This window comes from Tyto alba, unplaced genomic scaffold (genome assembly GCF_018691265.1).
Source record: "Tyto alba isolate M040663 unplaced genomic scaffold, T.alba_DEE_v4.0 Super-Scaffold_7, whole genome shotgun sequence".
Classification (NCBI taxonomy): domain Eukaryota; kingdom Metazoa; phylum Chordata; class Aves; order Strigiformes; family Tytonidae; genus Tyto; species Tyto alba.
The window spans coordinates 884,161-899,080 of record NW_024881328.1 but is presented as its reverse complement, the minus strand read 5'-3'; the positions used below and the strand labels follow the sequence as shown (position 1 = coordinate 899,080).

Genomic DNA, 14,920 nt, shown 5'->3' with positions numbered 1-14,920 from the left:
CCTTTCAGCTGGTGTTATTGGCAAAGAAAAGTAAAGCTCGAGTTTGAGACAGCAAATCACAGGCAAAACACTTGATGTTGAGCAAAGAGCTCCGGAGCCCAGACCAGCACCCGAAACACCCCAGCCTGGGCTGACGCTCGGCTTTGGCTCCGTGCGGGTGCCAGAGCAAAGCCCCCGGGCCAGGGGCGGGGGGAACCGAGGGCAGGGGGGCTCACAGGCTGCCCCGCGGCTGCCCAGCTCCGCAGCACGGACAGAACATCGCCAGTCCCACGCGCAGAAACCCCGTGAGCCGCTCTCCCGCTTGCCCTCCGGCTCTCCTGAAGACTCGCTGTATCACCATCCACTTAACCCGTTCAAGAGAAATTACAGATGCCAGTACAGGTTCTGCTGGCTTAGCAAAGTTTATTAATTAGAGAAGTTAGAGTTGGGTACGGGTTGGTTTTAGTTGGGGTTTGTCTCAGATGGAGGCTATTGTGTTTAGCCTGGGCTTTCTGAAAAGACCAGGAAATCCTGCCACAGTAGTACCTGAGTGGTAAACAACCGCACGGTCTGCTCGGTCAAAAGATGAATGACTCATACAAGCTATTTAAATTATATTTAAAATCCATCCAATTGTATTTGGAAAACATAATTAGGTTGCCTAGGGTGAACAAACAGCCTATTTCTGCACTGCCTGAGAGGGAAATAAAATTTCTCTTTTTCTTCACATCTGTGCCCATATTTATTACATCACTTCATATAAACTATCGAGTTAATCTTACTGCCTGAAGCCTCCGCTCCTGAAGAAATGTGAACAGCTACTGATCTTCCTGGGGACGAGCGGTGGGAACGCCGGCCCGAGGGGCTTCTCCTGCCCCCCGGGGGCCGGGACCCCAGCACAGCCCTCGAGGGGGCCCCGGAGTGCGACCCGCGAGCTGGCGCCGCGGCCAGGCACAGCCCAGCCCTGCAGCACACCCCTCTGCCGCCAATCCTCTCGCCTTGAGGAGCTCAAACCGACGCGGCGGCGCTCCCCAGCGCGCTCCCCCCCCGGCACGGCCGCCGCCGGCCTCCCCTGCGCCCACGGGCGTCAGCACGAGGGTCCTTTCTGCTCCAGATCCCCTGGAACGAGGCAGGTCGGGCAGGATATCGGCTACCGGCAGAGACGGCAGCTGCTCAGATCGCAACCGATAAACCAGGTTATCGCAGGGCGTGTGCGAGCGCTGCCAAGAGATGCAAAAGCGGCGGCAGCCGGCTGTCCCTTCGGAAATCTATCGCTGTGTGAGCAGGGCTGAGCAGGGGAGCCCATCCCGGCTCCGGAGACTGGGAAGCGGATCGTGGCGGTCACCCTTTCTTTTTTTTTTTTTTGGCACACGTATCGAGCGTGCAGGTCCCCCAGCAGCAGCAGCAGCAGCAGCAGCAGCAGCCGCCACCTCTCCGGGCGATGGCCAGCCAGAACGGGCCAGCACCATGGAGAAAGGGCCAGCACGGGTCCCCACGGGCACACACGTGCCGGGGGAGGTGGCGAGCGTGCTCCTGGCCTGCTCCAGCACACCCTCATCAATTCCCCACAGCAAACCGCGGGTGAATCTCTGTCCCTTGTTTCAAAACATTACTGCCCGGGGCCTCTGTGCTGTACGCTCCGGGCTCCTTCAGACAGGGCTGTCAGTGGTTTTAGCAGAAGCGCTTGTTTTATTAAAAAGACCTTTGGAAGACTATGACTTCGGTAACAGGAAATAAATAGCTATCAATTTTGCATTCAATTAAAAACTGTTATTAACACTGAAGTACGCTGAGGAAGTTCTGGAAAGGCTCTTCACATTTCAGAGTTAGTCATTTTTCACATCAATGAAGAGGTCCACAGTGTGCTCTGATTAAAAACTAAAATAATTTAAAACCCCAGAGCTTTTTCAGTACCATCAGTACTGTTGCCTGGAGGACTGCCGTGCCGTGCCACCGTGCCTCACCCGCTGCCGCCCTCCGCCCCAGCCCACGCAGCAGTCCCGGACATCAGGGGTGACACGTGCGACGTCAGACCCGACTTTCTTCCTCCTCCACCGCCCGGTGAAGGCCTGGAATGAATTTCAAAAGATGCTTTCGGACGCTGGATCTCCTGCTTTTCCGTGGGAGCGTCCCAAAACTGCTGGTGCAGCCGGTGCCCTCCCAGAGCGGGGACATGGACCCGCTGCTGGCCAGGCTGATGCTGCGGTTCCTCCGCAGAGAGCACGACCTCCCGGCAGCGCCGTCCCCGTCCCGGGGGAAGAAGCAGTCGTCCTCCCCGCTCGACTGGCGGCTCAGGCTCTCTGCGGCCGACTCCTCGAAGGCCCCGCTCTGGTAGAAGCTGTCCTCGCTGTCCACGGTCACGGAGCTCAGCCGGCTGCGGGAGCTGCTCTCGCTGGAGCAGCGCGGCTGCAGCGGGCGCAGGGGGCCCGGCGTGCCGCACCCCCCCGGCTCCTCGGGCTCCGGGGCGCCCGGCAGCGCCTCGCCCGTCACCTCCCCTGGAAGCAGAGGCCGGAGAGGAGCGTTACCAGCCGGCGTCTGCTCGAGGCCGGAGAGCGGCGTGCCTGTGCCACGGTGGCACGGGGCAACGTCGTGCCCAGCCCCCCCCGGCGCCGCAGCAGCCCCTCTCCCTCGGGGGGACGCTGCTCCCCGGCCCTGGGGTGCTCCCTGCCCCTGCCCTCTTCCCCCCACATGCGGAATCGAAGCTGCTCCCTGGGCAACCCATAAAAAAAAACGCCAAACAAACAAAACTCTCCCCTGATAAATCCAAAATAAGAATGGAAAAAAAACTTTGCGACCCACATCCACGCCTTTCCTAGAACTCATGTAAAAGAGCCTTTGGTCTGCATTAGTCAAGCAGCATCCAAGTTCATCACTCCCGGAAAGAAAAAAAAAAAAAAAAAAAAAAAAAAACCAAACCAAACCAAACAAAACCTCCCCCAGGGCCAGCCCCACACCTTCATTAACAGGAGAAAAAGAAAGCAAGTGAAAATCAGATTAAAGAATTGTTTTTGACTGCTCAGACAGCGTTTCCACAGCCAGACTCGGCAGCGCTGCGGTTTCCTACCCGGAAAGGAGGACGTACCGTGCAGCAAGCGCTGTTCCTGTAAGAGCAGCGAGCGCAACTCCACCCATTTCTGCTGCAGAGTTTGCTGTGGGGGAGAGAGAGGGCTCCGTCACTTGTACACCTTCGCAGAAGCATGAAACACTTGTCAAGAAAACGGTGTCTCTAGAAAGTACAGGCCACCTACAGACTTCAGCTGGCCACGCTGGGCTTCAGCTGGCCACACTGGTGTCTGCTGGCCACGCTGGGCCTCAGCTGGCCACGCTGGGCCTCAGCTGGCCACACTGGGCTTCAGCTGGCCATACTGGTGTCTGCTGGCCACGCTGGGCTTCAGCTGGCCACGCTGGGCTTCAGCTGGCCACGCTGGGCTTCAGCTGGCCACACTGGGCTTCAGCTGCCAGAGGAGCCATGGCCTTCCTCTGAGCCCCAGGAACGCAGGCAGAGGGTTGCAGCAGGGGCACGCTGCTCACACACCGTGGGCACAGGCAGAGTAATTCAGGTATTGTCAGTATTAAAGATAAAGATTTGTCTCTTTTCCATACTTCGGAAAAATCAACCACAAAAGGAAAGCCACGGCCTGGCTGCAGGGTGGTGAGGCACCGGCAAGCCCCCAGCACCCCACCGATGCCCAGCATCCCCCCAGCACCCCGCAGAGAGCCGGCAGCCCCACTGCAGCCCCCCAGCAGCCCCCCGGCGGCGGGGGCAGCCCGGCTGCTCTCCGGGGGCTCCCCCAGAGCCCGGCAGAGGAGCGGTTTACACGGGCTGTGGGAGGCAAGCCTTGTGCCGGCCGCTCCCCTCACTGAATCCCTTCCTAGCGGGTTTGGGCACGCCGTGGCAGAGCACGGGTCGGCTGGGCGCCCTTTGCCAAGTCAAAGGCACGGGGGTGCTCCAGCCTCCCCCCAGCTGCCATTCCTACAGCGCTAAAACAGGCTCACCTGCAAAACGGGAGCAACGGCAGCTTTTAAGAATTAGTCTGGCAAAGTCTGCTCACTCAGTGTTGAATAAAGTCGTTTTTAGAAGTTAGAATTCAACTAAAGCTAGGAAACTGCACGCGGGAGAGGCTGGGGAGCTGCCCAAAGGTTTTCCCCATCCGCACCCAACCAGAAGAACAGCCACCTCCTGGTGCTGGTTTCTCCCATCTAATTAAGCCGCCAGAACACTGCACGGGGCGGGTGCCTGCTCGCGGCCGGACCCCCGCTCCCCGGGGTGCGTGTCCCCGCTGCCGTGCCGTGCGTGGGTGCTGGGCTGGCTGCCGTGTCCCCAGGGCAGGACACGCTTGTGCAGCCGCACGTCCCGGCCGGGGATGCTCAGCACAGGCGGGCACGTCGCCGTCTCGCTGCGGTCACGGGGGTTTGCAGCGACGGAGCACACCCTTCGGTCAGGCATCAGAGAGAGTTATGAACAGAATTAGGTTCTTTCCACTGCAGCCACGCCGGCGTGAGAGCGCAGGGCAGGGCACACACCCAGATCTTTCTCTGTAAGGGTGCTCGTTGCAGAGGTTTGGTGCTTCTGGGAAACAGCTGGTGGCTAAAACTCCCCTCTTGAGACAGAACCTTTCACAGTGGATTTTGAGATTTTGGCATTACAGTTTCCCTGCAGAGGGGCGGCGGGGGGGGGTGCTGAGGGGATGGCCCATTCCTGGTGACTTCACTGGTCGTTTCCCCCAGGTTTTCTAAGGGAGCGGAGCGAACGGCTCGCCGTGGGGCCCTGCCGGTGCCCGGGGTGGAAGCACGCTGCTGCCGCGTCCTGGCTGACACGGCCACGCGCTCTCTGGCTCGGGGGTCTGGCTCCTTCCTCGCCACGTCTGGCCCATCCGCCCAGCCGGGTGGTCTCAGCATCCCCACCCACCGCCCCGGCCCCCGGGGCTCACCGGCAGCTCCGCGCGAGGCCGGCGTGGCCCCTGCACTCGCACCGGCCTCCCGCCACGCCAGACCCCCCCGGGGTGTGCAGGGTTTGTCCCAGCCCCCCAGTCAGCACCAGCGCTGCCCCCGGGCTCGGCTCTCCCCATGGTTCCCAGCAGCCGAGAGCCCCCCACACCCCCTCCAGCCAGCGTTACCTCCTCCAGAGAGAAAATAACAGCTGGCTACGGGGCAGCAACACCTAAATCCATCCCCGCTCTTTCCAAAAGCATCCCCCTCCGGCCCCCCGTCACTCCAATGAGCCTCCGAGGGGAACGGAGCCCAGGGAGGTCTCACCCGGGTCTCCTCGCCCCGGCCCGTCTTCTCAGCCGAGGGGACGGTGACCATCGTCGCCCGCACAGCCAGGCTCTGCCCTCGGCACCCCGCACACCCGTGGGGTGAGGGACCCCCCTTTCCTCCCTCCGCAGCCCCCGCGGCTGCCGTCTACATCACCCACAGCATCGGTGTCACGCAGCACATTACAACGCCCCGTGCTGTACTCTCGTAACCGCGGCGCAGAGCAAATCAAATGAAGGTCGTTTGAAACATGCTAAACGCAAGGCACAAAATCACCCCCGTGGCAGGACTTTTACGTTGTACAGGTGATGGCACATATGGCAAACCCTGTCCCTGCTGCTCAGCGCTGGCAAGCCTAACCCAGTTGGCATGAGGTTTAGTCTAGCCAGATTAATTTTTAATGCACCTTTTAAAATACGATACTCCTGTGCGGAGGGTTTTGGCGTGGAGTTGCCATAAGGAAAAACCCCTCACTCAGGCCGACCGAGTCGCGGCTTTGGCCCTGGCCCTGCGGCTGCAGCGGGGCGAGCGGAGAGGCATGTTGGGGTGCTGGCACCCAAAATCCTGCTGCCAGCCCGGCTGCCTCGGCCTCGGCTGGGGGAACAGAAGCCGGAGGTGCCGTCAGCACCCCTCGTCCCCAACGAGCCTGAGCACTGCCAGAAAGCCTGCCTTCCCTTTTTGCTGAACATGGAGTACGTTAAAATACACTGTGCTCTTCTTCCGGGGGAGGGGGGGGGGAGAAGCCTACCAGCTGAGCACAGCCCACACGCAGAAATTGAAATATTTAGAGAGTTACAGAAATTACTGTGAGGCGGGGAAATGTAACAAAACAGAAAATACTCCAGGGCTGGTGGCTGGGGGTGCTGGTGGCAGGGGACACGGGGGTGCCTGCCCCCTGCCAGGCCACCCACCCACCCCATTAGCAGTGAGCCCACAACAGCCCTCTGCGATCAACAACGCATTAGCTAATTAACCACATCATTACCTTCAGGAACTGCAGCCTGGCCTCCAGCTCCATTTTCCGCAGAAACATGGCCCCGTTGACGGTCTCCAACCTGCGGGGAGCGGGCGATGTTGGCACCGGAGAGGAGAGGAGAGGAATGCTGAGCACTGCCAGGGCTGCCGGACCCCGCACCGCGCCGTAGGTCACCACAACACACTGCAGCTCACTGCACCGCACTGCATCACATCGCACCGCACTGCACCGCACTGCATTATACTGCACTGCACCACACCGCACTGCACCGCACTGCATCGCACTGCACTGCATCACACTGCATTGCACCACACTGCATTATACTGCACTGCACCACACTGCATCACACTACACTGCACCACACTGCATCACACTGCACTGCACTGCACCACATCACACCACATCACACTGCACCGCACCACACCGCAGCTCACTCCGTCACACTGCACCATGTCTCACTACATCACACTGCACTGCACTGCACGGCATCACATCATATCACACCGCATCACACCACAGCTCAGTGCATCACACCGCACCACGTGAGAGCTCAGCACAGCACTGCACAGCACTGCACAGCACGGCACAGCACGGCACAGCCCAGCATGGCACGGCACAGCACGGCACAGCACAGCACAGCACAGCACAGCATGGCACGGCACAGCCCAGCACACCACGGCACAGCACAGCACAGCACAGCACGGCACAGCACGGCACGGCCCAGCACAGCACGGCACAGCCCAGCACGGCACGGCACGGCACGGCACAGCCCGGCACAGCCCAGCACGGCACGGCCCAGCACAGCACAGCCCAGCACAGCACGGCACAGCCCAGCACGGCACGGCACGGCACAGCCCAGCACGGCACAGCACAGCCCAGCACGGCACGGCACAGCATGGCACGGCACAGCCCAGCACGGCACAGCAAAGCATGGCACGGCACGGCACGGCACAGCACAGCACGGCACAGCCCAGCCCAGCACAGCACAGCACAGCACAGCCCAGCACGGCACGGCACGGCACAGCACAGCACGGCCCAGCACAGCACAGCACAGCACAGCACAGCCCAGCACGGCACGGCACGGCCCAGCACGGCACGGCACAGCCCAGCACAGCACAGCATGGCACGGCACGGCACGGCACGGCACGGCCCAGCACACCGCGCCTTCGGCAGTGGCGGTGCCGGTGCAGGACGCGCAAGCGCATGGCAGCGGCCGGAGGCGGGGGCGCGGGGGGACAGCGCCGGGGCACCTCCGCAGAGCTCCGGTCCCGCTCCCCAGCCCCCACTGCTGCGAGGTCGCGGCTCTGCACAACCAGCCCCACGGGGGTTTCCTCCCGCGGCAGCGCCGGAGCCCGCGGTGGCACGAGAAGCTTTCTTGGCTTCCAGCCGGAGGGGCGATTAGGCTAAAAACCGTCTGAAGGAGGGACACCCACCTTAAATAGTTCCCTGAAGACTTGATCAAGTCTACTATCTGCTTGTGACTAAACCCGCCGGTGTTGACGTCGTTGATGCTGGCGAGGATATCGCCTGTTAGAGATACACAGAGGCCAGAATCAGCGCCTGCAGCACACACACGCCTTCTACACGCTCTGCAATAGAAGTAATTGGGAGAAAAGCAAGATAAGGCCACCCACAGCAGGAAAAAACCACAAATAGTTACCAATTTGAAGGCCAGAAAGATGAGCGGGACTTTCTTCTTGAATTTTGCAGACGCAGGTACATACCTCCAGGGAGTAATCATTTTGGTGTGGAAACCGAATGGTCTGTTAATACCAAAGTGACAGTGTTACTGATATTAGAACCATGAAAACAATTTTAAAAATTGATAGTCATTTTACACGTTTTTTTAAATGAGAAGGCTGTGATGTGCAGGGTCTATTATCATGCAAGTGAGAACACCACAATGGTATAACCTAACAATTAGAAATTGCGTTCTTATGATAGAGGACAGCAGACACCTGACAGATGCCTGTAAGTTGTTTTTGCAAAAAGATAGTTTTAAAGCAAGTTTGTTCTTCGTTATCAAAAACTCAGTAACTTCAGTCAAGACTATCTGCTAGCGTGGGTGCAGCTTGCTTTCTGGAAGGGAATTTCGTGTTCCCAGCCAGCGCAGGGCACGGCGAGACTCAACCTCCCCAGGTGCGGGACTCCTGCTTGCTGCGAATGCCACCTGAGGCCGGCTGGGCTGGTTCGCCAGAACTGAAAAGCAAGAAGAGTTGAACCTCTTCTTTGGCTCTTTTGGCCTCTTAAACTCCTCACCCACACATCCACACACCCCCTCAAAAGTGCTTTTCATTCTTGACTTAAACATTTAAATATACTTTAAGTAATTCTAAGCATAAATCCATCGTGATTATCAGTGCCGATGTGTATTTAGAAAAATGCAAAAGTAGGCGACGCAAACTGACTAGATCTTGCAATGACAGGAAATGTGTTCTTGGTTACATGCAAATATCAGTATTTAGCCACTTCTTCCGATCGAAATTGAAGACTGAAGCTGAACTTCCTGAAAATCTATGACAGCCACATCTAAGCCAGATGTAAGAAGTCACATTAGATTCCCAAATTTCTCAGTCAGCATGGAACAAATAGGGATGAAGACTGGGTGAGTTCAGAGCTTATCTGGCCAAATCACACCAATGAAGTGATTTCAGCCCTTAGACCAACACTGAAACTTTTGGCTAAACTAAGAGCACCAAGTGAAACCCGAGGGTCTTGGAGGACATGGCACTGCAGGTCACGCTTGCTTTTTTTTTTTTTTTTTTTTTTTTTTTTTCCACCTAGTTCAGAGCAGTAGTAGGTCTCACCTACCAACCTGAAAGGCTGGGCCAGCTCAAGCAAGACGAGCCGGACAAGCAGGATGGGACTCCTCACACCCAGCTGGAGCCATCTGGACAGAGGTGTCCCAGCATCCCCACGGGAGCCACGGGGAGAGGCGGACACCTCCAGGGCGTGACCGATGGCCCCAAGAGAAGCACTCCAGCCGGGAGGGCAGACTTCCCTCTCGTGTGCCACCTTCTCCTCGGGGACTGCGGGAGGTGGCCGGGCCATGGGTTTGGAGGGGACATCTAGCTTTGGGGTGGCTGCGGTGGGGGGAGCGAGGTGCTGCCGGGGTGCTGCGGGAGCCGCACGCGTCCGCCTCGCCCCGGGCTCTGCCCCGCGAGCGGGGAGCGCGAGAAGCCGCGGCGGCACGCGAGAAGCTCTGGCGTTCAGCCACCGCTGCAGTTCTCATGAGCTCCCTGCAGATGGTAGACCTGGAGTTTCACATCATCTTCTTCTGGTTCGCCTAAATTTAACTTGTAGTAATGAAATTACAGCTTCTAAATAATGGCTTATCCTTTGTATCAGACAGATGCCGGCTGTCCATAGCCTGGGCTTTCTAGTGAAGTGCTCACGCTGAGCGTACGTTCAGGAGGAAAATGTGCCAAGAACAATTATTTTTATCAGAATGTCACACATAATGAAAAATCTGCCCTGACAATTTATACAAAAGCCCAATAATTGACTCAATTATCCTCCCTTCTGAAAGCTCTCCACTGTTCACGAGCTGAACACTTACCCGCTCATTAGTCACAGAACCAAATCTGAAAAAGTTAAGCTTTTCCTAATACACTCATTTCACTGAAAATACTATTTTCCCTCTGTGCCCAGATACAGGCGAGCGCTTTGAAGATGCCCTGCCGCCGCAGCGATCGGAACAGAGGGGCGACGCGGGAGGGTCCCGTGGGCTCCGGCTCAGGGAACGGGCTCCCGCCTGCGGGTCCCCCCAGCAGCCACAACCCGCTGCTCCCAAAACTACATCTTTTTATTCCTGGGATTATTTTTTATTTATAACCAGCATTTTGTCAGGCCTACTGATCTAAGAGCTACCTTTCTCACAAAATTCTACAGAACAAAAGTCTCCCATTAGCAGTAATCCTCATAAGGTTCTGGTTTTCCTGTGTGATGATTTACTGGCCTCTACATCTAACAGAATGTCTTCCTGTGTGATCCAGCCCCAAATAGTCATGCTTAGCAGTTATTTATTAAAAACCATATCAATGCTGTACATCTACTTCAGAAACACATATGTCCCTATATATGTTAAAGGAGGTAGTAAAATGCTAGTATAAGGTATTATTTCGAGAGCTTTTTGACCTCTGTCTTTTTATATGAAAATACTCTCATATACAATTCTCCCAAAAATATTCGGTTATGGAGGTAAGAAGGCATTGCCTGCCGTTGCCTCATCTTTGGCTTTGGATGAGATTTCTCCTACATTCAATGCTCTGACTTGTGAGAAGGCCAGAAATTCTCATCTGTGGCCTCCGCTATTAAAAAATTCCTTGGCAATGCATCCTAGTTCTGTATCACTACGGTAAGGTCTTAACATTTCACAAGGAACTGACAATGCCTTTCTCTGCTTTATGCAGACTTAATCTAACTTTGAGGATGTGACACTTCAGAGTTTGCACCGTATTTTATTTTTAAATGAATCGACTTGCCATGTAAGTCTTACCTGGATTTCAAACCCAAACGTCTCTTTATCTTCTTTTAAGATAGCAACGAGGTGCCTGTGAGAACACACAGAACTCCACGTGAACGCCGGGTGCCACGCTTCGTGTGCTCTGTATTTCTAACCAAAACAGCCGTGGCCCCCCCGCCCCTCCCTGTGCTCGCAGGGTGTCGGCACGCCGCTGCCCGGCCTTTGCAGCGGTGGTGCTTGCGCTTTCCTTACTCAAACCGAATGTCACAAGCCCACCCGCACGTCCCAGGTGTTGGGTACCCCCCTGCCTTGCACCCTTACCCCTCTGGGCTGCTGAACGGGAAGATCCCCAGGACACACAGGTTTCCTGCAGAATAAGTAAATAGCAGTGATTAGAGGAGAATGTTTTCATACCTTTGTGGCCTGGAGGAGTCATCCAAGGAGCTGGATCTGGCTAAGGCAAGCTGTAACCAGAGTGGAAAAAGGTCAGTAGGCCCACGGTTCTTCGAGGCGCGTGGCTAAAACCAGCAGCTTAGAGAAAAAACTGAAACCAGCTGGTGGCACGCCGCCCCCAGCTTGCACCAACGCAGCCTCTCCCTCGGTCAGAGGAGAACTTAGAGTCCCAGACCGGCGGAGCAGCGGGATGCAGGAGCCCATCGTCCCGTTCAAAGCCCCCGTCAGGCGCTGGCGGGGAGCGCGGCCAGGCAGGGGCAGGGGCAGGGGCAGCACCCAACAGCAGCGACCTCCGGGCGCGCCGGCCGCTGCCTGCAAAGCCTGGCCTGCCCGGGAGGGCTCCCGCCACCCCACCGCGCCTCCCCCGGTGAGCTGGAGAGCCCTCCTGCTCAGTAAGAGCTCTGATGCCGGCGCCCGTGAAGGCTGCCCAACTGGCATCGCTGCAAGACGAAGCACCAGCTGCAACGCGTTCTGGTGTGACGGTGCGCTGACCGGTGGGAGGCCGCTGCTGGAGGAATTCACGTTTGTTTTTATTACGCTGGAAATTAACCTCTGGAAAACTGGCTATAGGTCAGCTTTTTCATTTTTCCAAACCTTTGAAATATAAAATTGTGTATTTCCAAAATAAAAAACACTTGCTTCAGTTCACCTCCAGAAAACATCTGGGCGCCATCGCTGGAAGATGGTAATGCGGTACCCATTCCAATTTTATTGGAAAAAATTGGCCGCCCTATCTAGTCTTCCCTGCAACAAGCTAGAATTGAGAGCTGAGCAACTACCAGCCAATATGAAATGAAGAAACACCGGGCTTTTTTTTGTGCAGGGGTGATAATTTGACATCATCACAGCTTTCATAAACTCACAGGCACCTACTCTGGGGGGGAGAGAGGTTTGGAACCAGCAGGAACCTGACTGCGAGACCCCTGCAGCAATGCCCACTGGAAGAGCCTGCGGCAGGAGGGTGATAGAGGTCACTGTGAAAAGGCATGAGAACAAGTGGAAGAATTCAGCTGGAATCCCGAGGAGAACTTTCTGACAGCAAAAGTGTTTGGAGCAGGGAACTCTTCCCCAAACTGTTGAAGGTGTAATTTCTGAGGACAGTAGAAATGGGAAGGACAAGAATCACGACCGCTCAAGAAAACCCCTGCATCCAGCAGAGCATTGGAGCTGGGCCTCCCACTGGTCCTTATCTTCTCTTATTTTGCATAATTAAAACAAACAAACAAAAACAAAACAAAACAACAACAAACAAAACCAAAACAAAACAAAACAAACAAACAAACAACAACAAAAAAAAAAAAACAAAAACAAAAAAACCCCAAAACAACTACACAGCAGCCCTGTGTTTCCAATTGAGGGGAGGATTATTCCTTCTCTTTGCTGCGGTGCGCCGTGGGGAGCTGGGGGCCAGCCGGGGCCGCGGCTGGGCTGCCCCGTCCTGGGGGTGCACAGGCACTCGGGCTCCCGTGGAGGGACGAGGGGCCGATGGGCACACAGCACCGGGGCACCTCTCCAACAGAGGCGGCCCCTCAAACTGCCAAAACAGGTGAGGTTCCAAGATTCTGAAGGCCAGGGATTGCCAGCATTCCCGTTAACGCTGTCACTATTATCTATACAGTGTCCAAATCACGTCTCTGTTACGCTAAGACTTCACCTTTCCTTTGTACCTTTCCCCTAAAAAATCTGTGGGCTTTCATAAGCTTAACGCCTGTCAGAAAAGGCAGAAAGCACACGAAAACCGAGGTATCTGCAGACAGTTATCGCTGCAGTTTCTTGTGGTGGCTGCAGAGCATCCCCCAAGCCGGTGCATGGCCGGTCGTGGCACCGAGGATCCGAGATCCCTGCTTCGGGCTAGGCAGAGTGTGCCTCGGGAGGTGTCTGGAAAAAGCCAGGATGGGTGATTCTTCCCACGGAAATAATAATAACCACAAATAAGGGATTACATTATCACCACAATGTTTGCAGCCAATATAGCCGAATGTCTCAGGCTTCAGCGGTTTAAAGCGGTGCCACGGCGTGCCCACCGAGCGAAACACCCTGTTTTATAAAGAGCCACGTCACCGCTGTCACCCCGAGGGCTGCTCGGGCACGGCCGCGGGGCCTGGGTGCCCCGGCAGCAGCCGCCCCAAGATTAGGCTGGCTCTGGCTGCCCTTTATCTCCCCACACTTGCACAGGGGAAAGCGTTAAGTGCATTTCCGCTACTGAACAAAGCAAAGCTTTAAGTGCGCAGATAGTACGTACCAGTTTTCTGATAATACTTTCAGATTATAACGTGTCTCAAACATTTTCTATTTAAGCTTCTTCATGCTGATCAAATAGACCAAAGCTGGCGCTGCTCAGCTGGCGACCGCAACGGCAAGAGCGAGTTCTGCGGGAATCCAGTTGCAAAGAGCAGAAATGGGCTGTTCTGGGTGGGGGGAAGCCCAGAGGAGAGAGAGCCCAACCAGACCCAACAGTGTTAGCAAAATGCTCCAAAATCTGCATGGATATAACTCATGGTAGGCGCTTTCTGTCAACATTCCAGAACAAAGGAGTGTCCAGCCGGGCCACTGTACCGAAGCAAACGCGGGTTTAAAGGAACGCCCAGGCAGCAGGAGCCTCTTCGGGCTCGCAGCGCTGCTGTAAAGAAACGCAGCCGGGGCAGGATCCCGGCTGCAAAAACCCTCCACGCTCCCCAGCCCCCGCAGGCAGAACGCTGCAAAGATCCCATCGCGACCCCAGAACCGCGGGCTGAGGGTGCCGGGCAGCGGGGACCCTTCCAGCGCCCGGCAGCCGCCGGGGGGTCTCTTGGGGCCGCTCTCCCGGCTCCGCTCGGCCCTGCGAGCTCTCCGGGCGGGAGGGACACCGGAGCGGCCCCGTACCTGCTTGCGCCCGCGGGGCAGCGTCCCCACCGTGCTGGCCAGGAGCTGGATCCTCCTGCTGTCCCTCGGCACGGCCGGCTCCCCGCCGCCGGCACCCAACCCTCCCGCGCCGGCGCTGTGGTTCTGCTGGATGAGCCGCCGCAGGGCCATGGCGGTGGAAGGGGCGTTTAAAACGGCATCGCTGAGTGCCGCGGCGTGGCTGAGGGAACTGAAATACACTGGCCCCCCTCCGCGATCAAAAAGTACGGGACCGGAAAGCCAGCCACGTGACCTGTGGTTTAGGTGCACGTTGCAGAAATCTCTTCTAGCAGATCACCAGGGCGCCCGGTCTGCGTCGCGCTCCCACGAGAGTTAAGAATTAGGCTTGGCAATTCAAGAAATCTGCTTAATTTTTCCATTCCTGCACGCGGCAGTTCTCACTGAGCAGCTTCTTCTCTCAGCAATAATTCGGCCTTAAAGCACTGCTTGCTTCAGACCCTTGCCTGAATTCAACTTGTTCATTCTCTCTCTTGCTCGGCCTCCCTTGCATTGCTCAAATTACCTTTTGGCACAGACGGGGAAGGAATGCTTTCTTTGGATAACGGTGCCAGTGCACGAGTTCCCAGCCACGGGGAGGGAAGCTAGACCTGAAGGCCACAGCCTGAGAGCGGGAGCTGCAAACGCTGCAGAGCAGGGGCAGAGCAGAGCGCCCGCGGCTTGGTAAGGAGTGACAGCTTGTGCAGCAACGCAGGTTTGGGAGCAAACAGCAGAGTGCATGCAGGGGCTGACAGAAGGGACACGAGGGGCTGCCTCAGCAGGGCTCTAAAATCAAGTTTCACAGGGGTCTCCTCTCTCCCAAAGGATGTTGTCCCAGCAGCAAACACATCTGGGAGGATTCACAACTCTGAGAACGTTTGGCTGGTTTGTTTTTTCACTCCCGTTTTCATCTA

The 14,920-nt window shown here is 56.6% G+C and overlaps 1 protein-coding gene across 1 annotated transcript; it reads right to left on the bottom strand.

Annotated features, from left to right (window-relative positions):
- Positions 1 to 382: 382 nt before the first annotated feature.
- On the bottom strand, positions 383 to 14,186 carry LOC116961497 (cytohesin 1 interacting protein). Its single transcript, XM_032992682.2, has 8 exons — positions 13,992 to 14,186; positions 11,091 to 11,140; positions 10,710 to 10,764; positions 7,872 to 7,974; positions 7,645 to 7,738; positions 6,221 to 6,290; positions 3,062 to 3,128; positions 383 to 2,474 (listed from the first exon to the last, which is right to left on the bottom strand). Exons 1-8 carry the CDS (start codon positions 14,139 to 14,141, stop codon positions 2,008 to 2,010), a joined length of 1,056 nt encoding a protein of 351 aa, XP_032848573.2. The 5' UTR covers positions 14,142 to 14,186; the 3' UTR covers positions 383 to 2,007.
- Between the last annotated feature and the right edge of the window lie 734 nt (positions 14,187 to 14,920).